The sequence below is a fragment of the Pelobates fuscus genome, chromosome 7 (genome assembly GCF_036172605.1).
Source record: "Pelobates fuscus isolate aPelFus1 chromosome 7, aPelFus1.pri, whole genome shotgun sequence".
Taxonomy (NCBI): domain Eukaryota; kingdom Metazoa; phylum Chordata; class Amphibia; order Anura; family Pelobatidae; genus Pelobates; species Pelobates fuscus.
The window spans coordinates 19346217-19358634 of record NC_086323.1 but is presented as its reverse complement, the minus strand read 5'-3'; the positions used below and the strand labels follow the sequence as shown (position 1 = coordinate 19358634).

Genomic DNA, 12418 nt, shown 5'->3' with positions numbered 1-12418 from the left:
CATCTTGAGAAGGTCAAATTAGTAAAAACATTTATTTTCTTTTTTTTAAATAGTCTCTTGGGACTAAAAATCAATAAGTTTGGCCACTCCCTAATTTAGAGTCCATAAATATCCAATAAGACTTTTGTTAAATAAATATTTAATTTAAAAAAAAAAAGTGAGAATTCCTGTCATAGCACTGTGTTCATGGTAGCCCCAATCACCCCACAACTCAGGGTATCACTAGCTGGGAAGAATTGCTCTGAGGGATTTTCAAGAAAGTGAGAATTTAAAAGTGAATTTCAAATTTAAAGTCAGATTAGCCAAAGCGGAGTCATTTTGTAACTCAGCTTTGGCTCCAGTCCTGGCATTAGATTTGAAACTCACTTTGAATTCTCACTTTAGTGAATAACCCTGAAAATATCAATGGGAAGAATGTTTTCCTGTAAAAAGGTGTGTTTTCAGTGTCTTATTATGTGGCAAACCTATAGGATTACACGAGTACTGAGAGAAAACGTATAACACGTCCCTGAAATAACTTTCCATTATAATTTCTCTAAATTAGAAAACAAAAACATATGTAGACGATTATCTTGAACTATTGTATGAAATGACACGTGCCGGTTAATGGCAATTACTTTCCTTATAAAGCCTTGTGTGTCTGAGCATCAGGTATAAAATGTAGCATTGATATACACGCGCTCATTTACAGACACTTTAATTTTAAACATGCCTAAACATGTATTTCTAGGTTCTGATTATTCCTTTCACTATAAAGCAATGTGTTGCTGTGTCTGAGCGTGTAACAGAGCTCCACAGCAATAATGTGTCTTTAAAAGAACTCTATAGTGGCAGGAATACAAACATGTATTCTTGACACCATAGTGCTGGTGTGGCTATTTAGGTGACCATCCTTGCTCCGATCCTTCTGAAAAGGTGAATTTTCTCCCACGCCGGTCTCACCGCGGCTGGTCCTGCCTCCTGCCTCCATGGCTCAGATTATCAATCTTTATGATCTCAGCAAAATCAATGCTTTCCCGTAGGAAGGAAAGCATTGGTAGGCTATTGCACATATGCGGCAAAACGCATGGATATGCTGAACGCCACTAAATCAGGAAGCACCTCTAGTGGCCATCTTAATGACTGTCACTTGAGGTTTTACTATGCAACAATGTAAACACTGCCTTTTCCATGAAAAGACACCATTTACATTGATAAGCCCGTAGGAACAGGCAGTAGACACCAGGACAACTACATTAAGCTGTATACTATACATTAAGCTGTAGTGGTTCTGGTGACTATAGTGTCCTCACACTTTGCACAAGTTTATTCAGGATCTTCAATTTGCCCATAGGGAAGCATAGAATGAAGGCTTTCCTATGGAGAAGGTCTAATGTGCATGCAACGCTCACCGCGCTCACCGCGCATGCACATTAGATCCTCCCACATTGCTTGCGTCAGAGGGGGGCAGACAATATTGTTTATGGCTGAGGGACCCTATAGCGTTAACATACACTTTTATCGTCACGCTATAGGGTCCCTTTAATGATTATTACTTTCACTGTAGGGCATCTACCATAAAGCTCTGATACTGCTATACATATATGTGCTTGTTGCAGAACATTATGTTTATTATAAATGATTGCTGCTCTCTGTGTTACTGTGTTGCTGTGGCGAATAAATCACTATTAATGTTGGTTTATTCTCACACAGCCTGCATTACACTGATGGCTGCTAGAGCCCAATAGCTGCCTAGTGCCAGAACTCCCAGAATGCACTCCTGCATATTCTATTGCCATAGCCACGCCCCCTCTGGTTATTGTCTCAGAGCACATCCGGTCCCGCCCCCCTCCCTTCATGTAGGCGCAGTCAGTGAGGAGCGCTTCCGGGTGGAGAGGGCGTGTCTAGTGACGTGTTTCCGCCCAGTGACCCTTTCTTGTCCTTCTTGCAGAGCTGCAGACATGGTGCTAGAGATGGAGAAAGTCCTGGCAGGGGAGCCAGAGGAGGTGATGGCTGAGGATTGTGGGTGATGCAGTCTGTGTGAGAGGAGGTGATGGCAGGGGGCTGGCTGAGAATGGTGGGTGATGCAGTCTGTGTGAGAGGAGGGGAGCCAGAGGAGGTGATGGCAGGGGGCTGGCTGAGGATTGTGGGTGATGCAGTCTGTGAGAGGAGGGCATAGCCTGGCAGGGGAGCCAGAGGTGGTGATGGCAGGGGGCTGGCTGAGGATTGTGGGTGATGCAGTCTGTGAGAGGAGGGCATAGCCTGGCAGGGGAGCCAGAGGAGGTGATGGCAGGGGGCTGGCTGAGGATTGTGGGTGATGCAGTCTGTTTGAGAGGAGGGCATAGCCTGGCATGGGAGCCAGAGGTGGTGATGGCAGGGGGCTGGCTGAGGATTGTGGGTGATGCAGTCTGTGTGAGAGGAGGGCATAGCCTGGCAGGGGATCCAGAGGAGGTGATGGCAGGGGGCTGGCTGAGGATTGTGGGTGATGCAGTCTGTGTGAGAGAAGGGCATAGCCTGGCAGTGGAGCCAGAGGAGGTGATGGCAGGGGGCTGGTTGAGGATTGTGGGTGGTGCAGTCTCTGTGAGAGGAGGGCATAGCCTGGCATGCTGCCAGCTCACAGCATCCTCTCTGCTGCCATTATACCCAGCCTTATTCTGGTTACATTTATATTGGGATTTATTCCCATTAATGGACCATCCCTAGGTATTCACACCTTATTCTGGTTACATTTATATTGGGATTTATTGACCTTAATGGACCAGCAATACCCTGTTTGTCTGAGCTTAGTGCAGGGGTTATTTATATACTCCTCAGAATTATTGGAAGCTCAGGTTTCTGGAAAAAAAGCACTTTTTATATAACCTGATTCTAAATATTGATATTAATACATTGCTAACACTTGTTACTGCTCTGGACTAGTATTCCCATGATGCGCAGACAGGCTGGAGTGTTCAGGGTTAGCAGCTATGCAGGATTATATTTCATTGGTAATAGGTCAGGTGTAAACATTTTAGTTTCTGTTTATAACTAATTTATAAAATAATAAACTTTTATAGAGCTATGTCCAGCTTTTTTCATAATAGCGATAGTTTGCTACCAGTGCCCAACTGAACGACTTGTAAATTCCTTTAAGCGCAAACAGTGTTTGCTGACGATGACTTACCTTTGGCACACTGTTACTATTCTATATAATCTCTATATGTTTTCCTAAGACATAATAATCATTCATCCTTTTTTTTTTCTTTACTGCAGGAAGAAGCTGAAGAGGAAGAAGAGGAAGATCTAGTGGTAAGGGTTAAATGTTTACTATTGTGATTGCTTGTATGTGTGTTAATTATTACAGTGTAAAAGTGTGCAGAATTATTATCATTTTTATTTTGGTAGAGATTCATTCTTTTTATTTCTGTCTCATTCGTGTTTCATAATTTGGCGTTCTTAAGATTGGGCAAAATTCCTATATTTGGTATAAGTACAGTACCTCATGATTTGCTGGAAATGCAAGTGTGGTAGTGCTTGCACTCAATGCCATTTGTGAACATAACTCTATATGGTATATTTTAGAGATTTAAATAGGACAATCATGGACAGGTTTAAAATCTCTTCTGTTGCTGATTGGCCGTTTGAAGTGTAACTGTAATCTTAGGGTATTATTAAGCTGATGGAGTAGAGTAACTATGTATTGGAGCTGGTGTCTGCTGTGGTCGTTGCTGCCGCCCTGGAGTGATGGGAGTGAGCGCAGGACTTGTCTTTTTGTATTTGATGGAGTAGAGTGCCTATTTTCTCACTTCCTGGTTTGTGAATAGGGTATCACTGAACATGGCTACTTCTTAGTGCACACAACATGGATTCTAAATTTGTCATAAGGTAACATTGTGTTCTGCTCTTCATTTATTGTTATGCTTGTGTTCTCACATATATGAAGATGGCATACACAACTACAAGAATTATCTTATAAGAGTACAGCGTGGTCAAGGTGACCTTTTTATTGTAGGTCATCTCTCACTGTTAATCGTTGCACAGTATGCTGTCCTATAACACGCATGCTATTTGCATATTATGAACTGCTGTTACCCTTATGATGTGATTATCATTTCTATAGATGCACATAGGCAGCCCAGGTTCTTCAAATCTCTGTAGTGAGTTGTCTACACTTGTTTAGAGGGAGTTATGACTCAAAATGTATGTGAGAAATACACATTGCTTTCTTGGCTAAATAAACACTGTGGACACTTGTAGCGCCGTGGTAAAATCTGGGTACAAAGTGCCAATTCTTTGGGACAATATCTTATTGTTCACCCTTTCAATGCTCCTTGGCAAGCAGTGTGCCAGCAACCATGTATGTCGGGGCTAGCTGGCCACATCAGATTCTGTCCACAGACTGAGCATGCACAATTCAGCTCATAATGTGAATGGAGCAGGAACACCACTAGGAATCCAATAAAAAGTATTCCATAGGCTGTTTGCAGACATTACACATCTCATAGCAGATAGCCATCATTATACTGTTCTCTATTAAGAAATATACTCAGGTATTTTAAATTTTATTTATTTTTTTTTTTTTTTGTGTGTGTGCGCGCTGTTCCTTTTTACTGTATTTTGTATCCATTTTGTCTTTGCGGTCTCACCACTGCTCCACGTCCAATATTCACCAATGGCATTGAGACTACCACGCTTGCATTTCCAGCAAATCATGTTCTGGGTGTGCCCCCAGTTCCCCTTTTTTTTTTTTTTTTTTTTTTTTTTTTTGTGTTTTATATTTGGAATTTAACAATATAAACATAAATACCGCACTCTATGCATTAATTATGCATACTAAGAAAAATGAATAAGTTTGCGAAAAAAATTCATTTATTGTTTACTAACCCAGTGTAATTCAAAGGCTACTGAAGATAATTGGTGACCCTATCCTAAATTCATATATCATGCACATAGAAAAAAATCATAATATATGCAGATACTACTGGTATTTACAACCACTGGTGATCCCTTCATAATTTCATATATCATACACAAAACACAAGTTCATGATATATACAATACTATTTACAACCAATTGCAGTCCTGATATCCCGTACGTGTAGGGATGAAATTTTACTAGGTGGATCCACCACCTGCTGTGGTAATGCTAGGCCTTAGAAAAATTACAAAAATATTGGGGAAATGAATAAAAGAAAAATATTATTGTTGACCAATAGTCAAAAAAAAGTCAAGGAAAAAAAGAAAAGAACTAATTGAAAAAAGGGCAAAAATAAGGCTAAAATGTTTTTAAGGCAGTCCAATTTTGGAGAATGGTGCATTGAGAAATTCTTTATATATGGGTGGATCTCACCAAAAGTAGTAATGTCTTCACAGGGATGGACAGTAGTAGTGTAGATTGTTTTCCCTGGTTGTAGAAGGGGTAAAACAATGCAGCAGTCAAGAAGAGAGTCCTCCTTAGTCTTTAGATCGTGTAGCGGTGGGCCTTCGAAGGGATGTGGACGTCCCTAGCGTGCAGCCCGTTTGCTGCCGATCAGTTGACTCACCTAATAGGAGGACTTTACTGCTACACGATCTATAGTCACTTGTGTATTGCCGACTAGGCATCCTGAGCCCCTCACGCGCGCGTTTTGCCCGAGTTGCTCATCAGAGGGGATTTCCTGATAGAAACCGCATTTGCTTCTGAACAGGCCTCCTGCGATTGATATTTCAGTCAGTTTTTTATACTTTACACTTTATTCTAGCTTTAGAGTGGTGGGACCTAGTGGTAGTGTAGGCATTTTGTAAGGGGTGCCCACGAAGACACATTAGATCTGATTCGACCAGATAAGTCAGCTATAGGACGTGCAACATTCTGATATAAAAACAGACTGTTATACACTGACCCCAGCGACCCACTATCACTAGGAACCTCTTTTGCCACCGGAACGTTATTGGAAATCTTTGCCTCATTCCTCTATTTTCTATTTGGTGTTTATAGGGGACTTGATACACATGATTTTTGAAAGAGAGGCAGTAGGGACATATCAGACTCTTTTCTGCAGGAGAGTCTAGCTAATGGATATCTTTTTTGCCTCTTCTTTAAACCTTCACTGTATATACATGTGTAATTAGGTATACCATGTGTTATAATTGTATAATTTTAGTCCTCTTATTAGTATCCCCTTCACCTTGTCCAGCACCATAGTTCTCTCTGTGCCTGTGCTGCTTTAGCAAGATAACATATTCGAAACAGGACTGAATATCCTGCTTTTTGTGTTTGCTTTTATCATTTTATTTCCTTTAAAGCGAACTCATTAAAAGTTAAGTTTTAACTATAATCTGTAACTGTGACAATACCCATTAAGGTTCAAATTGTTATACTATATTGAGTTAGGAGACACCTACTGGTAGTTTTTTTTTCCTTCTGTTCCATTATATCTGCTATACTAATTATTTTTATGTATGTATGTATAAATTGCTAGAAGTAAGCATTTTACTGGGTTTTATTTTAAACCTGCTTATCTGGCTTTATCATATCAGGATCCTTTAACTACAGTGAGGGAGCTCTGTGAGCAGACCGAGAAATGTGTAAAGGCGAAGGAGAAGACGGATTTGTGCGAGTCCCGGGTTAACTCACGCTCCCATACAGAGGAGGAATGTACTGAAGAACTCATGGATTTCCTGCATGCAAGGGACCACTGTGTGAGTGCAGTGTATATGTATTCACGGATATGATGAACAGTGTTTTAAGAGTATGTGTCTGTATCCTGAGAATCAGCAGATTTAAAGTGCTCTAGAGCAGTGGTCCTGGGCATGCCAATAGTCCAGGATTTAGACATCTCCAACAGGGATACTGCGTAAATCAGCATGTGTTTTTTTTTTTAGGACCGGTTTAGGAATCGCTGCTCTTGTGGCATCAGGGTGAAACTTTAAAGTAAATTCTCAAATTTGTGTATTTAGATATCATACACCAAATAAAATAAACTTACCGAAGACACAGCAGCCTTGAAAGAACTCTTTAGAACTCTCTCAGAATGCCATGCAATGCAGGCAAATAAGTACATTTTGATGTGCTGTCATTTCTGTAGTTTTGGTTTCTCCGTGATTCTCTGTTTTATAAGGCAGATTATTCTGTCACTGCGTGTGCTGAGTTTTGAATTAATAAAATGCTATGGATAGATGACCTTTCAGCATGTGCTACTCCCCGTGGCTTCGTTCAGTGTTGGAAATCTGACCGTGTAAAGCTGAGCACTATTAAAATTGTAGTGAAATCAAAAAGTAAAAAAAAACACTGTGTTGATTAAGGTCCTACAGTACGGAACCTACAGATACTTTTAAATCTTAACACCTGTTTCTGTACTCCTCCACTTTATTGAACTAGAGATATGACACCACATAAAATTTAAATGGTGCTATTGTGTGATTCCAAGGAAAACTCATAAGGATTATGTTTCAAGTGGTGGGTTGTTTGTGTGTCCATCCCTGATTGTAGCCTAAGATATCTCATGAGGTGTTTTCTTTGGGGGAGGCATTTTTCCGCGATACTAGATTAACCCATTCAGCTAAAAAAAAAAAAAAAAGCCAGGGTATAGTTTAAAACGAACACACTAAGCACCAGAGTCTCTTGATCTCATTGAAATGGATACGTTTTCGAGACGTTATCAGTTTTCTTTTTTTGTTTAGTTTTTTTGATAAATTGCATTGTTTCAATTTTCCCCAAATGATGCCTCTAGTGGCTGCCAGACTGGTAGCAGACTGATTCAATGTCACATTTTGTGTCGCCACGCAGAGCATGTTGACAGAGAGAACACTGCTAATGCTTTTCTTGGAGAAACAACGGATTCAGTGCTTCTCTGTGATGACCATTGACTTAGCAAAGCATTGCAATAGTAGTTTTTTTGGTATAGTTCCCAAAACTTCTTTGTGAGAAGCATTTGATGGGACCAAGATGATCAGCATTGATGATCTCACGTAAGGCAGAGCGGCTGCTGAGAGGAGATTGTCAAAGTTGGTGTTATGTTTTTACCAAGTTATATTTGTCTAAATAAGACAGTTGTGCTTTAGTGTGTATTTCTTTCCATTCTATTTGTGGTTAACTTGAATTTTTATATTTTTATTTTTATAGGTGGCTCACAAACTCTTCAAGCATTTGAAATAGACCTATTTTGTTTTCCCTCTTTGAAGTGAAACTTTATCTGAAATGCCCAAGAATCTTCAGAATATAAGATGTTTAGTTTTTGTGACCCATCCTGCTGTTGGATTACAACTTCCTGAGACCATTGTCAGTACAGTTTTTATTTAAGGCTTTGGAAATTGTCCTTGACATGAATGTCTAAACTTCAGTATCAAGATCATCGTGGCTGCTTCTCTTAATAAAGATGTTCAGTGTTGACTTACAGTGACTTTCTTTCTGTCTGTTTAGTGTTTGTGTTTTATATTGTATAACTGGATTAAAGACAAAATACTTTGTGGGGTTATATAAAGAACTGTGGAGAACTTGTCAATTAAAAAAAAAAAAAAATTAAAGGTAAAAAAAGTTCAGATTTCCAAACATTCACCAACAGCTTTGCTATTTTAGTTTAGAGGAGCACTATAGTGACCGGAATACAAACCTGTCACTATAGCTGTGAAAACATAGTTTAGGGTTCTGGCCCCCTGTTAGCAAAGTAAAAGGTGATTTACTCACCTCTTTTACAGCGCCATGCAGATTCCTGTTCCGCCTCCGTGGCCGAGATCATCAAACTTGACAATCTCGGCCAATCCAATGCTTTGCCATAGGAAAGGATTGAGAGGCTATTGTGTGGCAAAATGCTGTGCAACGTGAACCAGGAAGCACCTCTAGTGGCTGTCTGAGTGACTGCTAATGGAGGTCTTACCATGCAGTAATGTAAATACTGACTTTTTTTACTAGAGGGGAAGTGTTTACATTAAAGGGATTCTACAAACGCCAAACAACTTTAGTGCAGCCTGCATGAAAAATGGTTTAATTTTCAATCAGACATTAATTCACTTATGAAGGTGTTTTTGTTTTTTTTTCCTCCTGCTCTGTAAATTGAATTTTAATCAAACACAGGAGGCAAGGTGTAGCAAGCTATTAACAGAGTGGCAGAAATTAAATTCTAACTTAAAGGGACACTATAGGGACTCAGACCACTTCAGCTCATTGAGGTGGTCTGGGTGCAGTGTCCCAGGACCCTTAACCTGCAATTGTAATTAATGCAGCTTTTAAACAATAATTGCCTTCTGAGGGTTAACTCAACTTTCCGGGTCGTTAGGTGACTTTTGGCCGCCTAACTGATGCTGGTCATCCTCCCACTATGCACGATGACATCCATTGTCACCCAAATCCTCATAGGAAAGCATTATACAATGCTTTACTTTTTGGTAGCCTTGATGCGAGCTATCGCGGAGTCTGCACTGGAATTAATTAAAGGGCCACTATAGTCACCCAGACGACTTCAGCTCAATGAAGTGGTCTGCGTGCCAGGTCCCTCAGGTTTTAACCCTTCAGATGCAAAAATAGTTTCAGAGTCTTCTGGACAGCCACTAGAGGTGCATCTGCGACGCTGGAGGCACATATCGCGCACAGCGTCTTTAGGAAAGCATTGACAAATGCTTTCCTATGGACAATTTGAATGCGCGCGGCACTTGCCGCGCTTGTGCATTTGGCTCTGCTGACGGCGAGGAGGAGAGATCACCAGCGCCAAGGGAACCCGGCGCTGGGTTAAGGTAAGCTGCTGAAGGGGTTTTAACCACTTCAGTGCCACGGGAGGGGGACCCTGAGGGCACTATATTGTCAGGAAAACTGATTTGTTTTACTGACACTATAGTGATCCTTTAAATGATAGAAGGGGTGTGCGCGACGGGGCGGGGACAATATAGGGTGCTATAGTGCCAGGACTTTGCTGCCTTATGATGCTTTGGGAATGCTCACATGTTCTTCACCATCTATGGAAAAATGCCATTCACTTGATTACGTACATGCTCTGGCATATGTTGGGTTGCCATATTGACAATGGTTTCCTGGACACACAACATTAACACATTGAAAGGCAGCACAAGAATACCGGTACTGAAACCGTAATGAAATAAACGTGTAGATGTGATCTACCAAATGTATCTCGCAAATACATCAACCAATAATAATAATAATAAGGCAGAACTGCACCAGGCCTTGCCATTATTAGTGGCATTGACTCGCTCACATGTAACTTTCCCAGTAGTGATGTCGCGAACATAAAATTTTTGGTTCGCAAACGCAAACTTCCGCAAATGTTCGCAAACCGCCATAGACTTCAATGGGCAGGCAAATTTTAAAACCCACAGGGACTCTTTCTGGCCACAATAGTGATGGAAAAGTTGTTTCAAGAGGACTAACACCTGGACGGTGGCATGCCGGAGGGGGATCCATGGCAAAACTCCCATGGAAAATTACATAGTTGATGCAGAGTCTGGTTTTAATCCATAAAGGGCATAAATCACCTAACATTCCTAAATTGTTTGGAATAACATGCTTTAAAACATCACGTATGATTTTGTATCGATCAGGTAGTGTAAGGGTTACGCCCGCTTCACAGTGACAGACCAAACTCCCCGTTTAACACACCGCAAACAGTCCATTTGCACAACCGCAAACTCCCCATTTGCACAAGGTTGGATACCAAGCTAGCCATGTCCCGTTCCTTGTCCTCACTGATGTCATTGAAGGTCTCTCTTCCTCCACCCAGGAAGCGGGAGATGGAAAAAAATGCTTGGTCGGTCCTCCTACTTCAAATTTGGGGCACTGCGCGTGCAATCTAATGTGCCACCAGATAGGAGTGGTGTGTTAAGTAGTACTATTCCTATCAGTTTAATCCCTGTTACGTCCCCTATCAGGGGACGTGTATATAAGGCATCGATTTTAGGAAGCGGGAGATGGAAAAAGATGCTTGGTCGGTACTCCTACTTCAAATTTGGGGCACTGCGCGTGCAATCTAATGTGCCACCAGATAGGAGTGGTGTGTTAAGTAGTCCCCCTCATCAGGCCTTTTTTAGTCGAATGTATCGCCCACTGTCAGTCCCTTTGGGATCCATCCCTCATTCATCTTAATAAAGGTGAGGTGATCTAGACTTTTTTGACCTAGGCGACTTCTCTTCTCAGTGACAATACCTCCTGCTGCACTGAAGGTCCTTTCTGACAGGACACTTGAAGCTGGGCAGGCCAGAAGTTCTATCGCAAATTGGGATAGCTCAGGCCACAGGTCAAGCCTGCACACCCAGTAGTCAAGGGGTTCATCGCTCCTCAGAGTGTCGATATCTGCAGTTAAGGCAAGGTAGTCTGCTACCTGTCGGTCGAGTCATTATCTGAGGGTGGACCCCGAAGGGCTGTGGCGATGCGTAGGACTTAAAAAGCTCTGCATGTCCTCCATCAACAACACGTCTGTAAAGCGTCCTGTCCTTGCTGGCGTGGTCGTGGGAGGAGGAGGATTACTTTCACCTCTTCCCCTGTTAGATTCCCGTTGTGCTGTGACATCACCCTTATACGCTGTGTAAAGCATACTTTTTAATTGATTTTGGAACTGCTGCATCCTTTCCGACTTGCCGTAATTCGGTAACATTTCAGGCACTTTCTGCTTATACCGGGGGTCTAGTAGCGTGGACACCCAGTACAGGTCGTTCTCCTTCAGCCTTTTTATACGAGGGTCCCTCAACAGGCACGACAGCATGAAAGTCCCCATTTGCACAAGGTTGGATGCCGAGCTACTCATGTCCTGTTCCTCGTCCTCAGTGATCTCTCTGAAGGTATGTTCTTCCCCCCAGCCACGTACAACACCACGGGTACCAGATAGGAGACAACGAGCACCCTGGGATGCCTGTTGTGGTTGGTCTTCCTCCTCCTCCTCAAAGCCACATTCCTCCTCTGACTCCTCTTCCTCACAATCCTCTTCCAGCGTTGCCGCAGGTCCAGCAAGCGATGCTGATAAGGCTGTTTCTGGTGGTGATGGTGACCACAACTCTTCCTCTTCACGCTCATCTATGGCCTGATCCAGCACTCTTCGCAGGGCATGCTCCAGGTATGATGTCGCTGATGGTGCCTTCGGTGCGACTGACTAGGTTTGTCACCTTCTCAAAAAGACGCATGAGCCTACAGGCATTGCGCATGAGCGTCCAGTAACGTGGCAAAAACTGTACTAGCATCCCGGTCATACAAATACTCATTCACGGCTTTTTCTTGTTGGAGCTGTTACGTGTCGGGCTGTCGCAAATCAAGCGCCTCACTGGCATGTTGTTTCGCAGCTGGATATCGGAAAAGTGCGCCATGGCCGTGTAGGAACGCCTGAAATGGCCACACACCTTCCTGGCCTGCTTAAGGACGTCCTGTAAGCCTGTGTACTTATGCACAAAGCGTTGTAAGATCAGATTACACACATGTGCCATGCACAGCACATGTGTCAACTTGCCCAAATGCAATGCCGCCAACAAATTTCTTCCGTTGTCACAA

General features: G+C 42.2%; 1 protein-coding gene across 1 annotated transcript; it reads left to right on the top strand.

The window, feature by feature from the left end:
* The first annotated feature begins 1854 nt into the window (after positions 1–1854).
* Positions 1855–8333, top strand: LOC134568988 (cytochrome b-c1 complex subunit 6, mitochondrial). Its single transcript, XM_063427759.1, has 4 exons — positions 1855–1985; positions 3232–3267; positions 6478–6639; positions 8063–8333. Exons 1-4 carry the CDS (start codon positions 1941–1943, stop codon positions 8093–8095), a joined length of 276 nt encoding a protein of 91 aa, XP_063283829.1. The 5' UTR covers positions 1855–1940; the 3' UTR covers positions 8096–8333.
* Positions 8334–12418: the final 4085 nt, after the last annotated feature.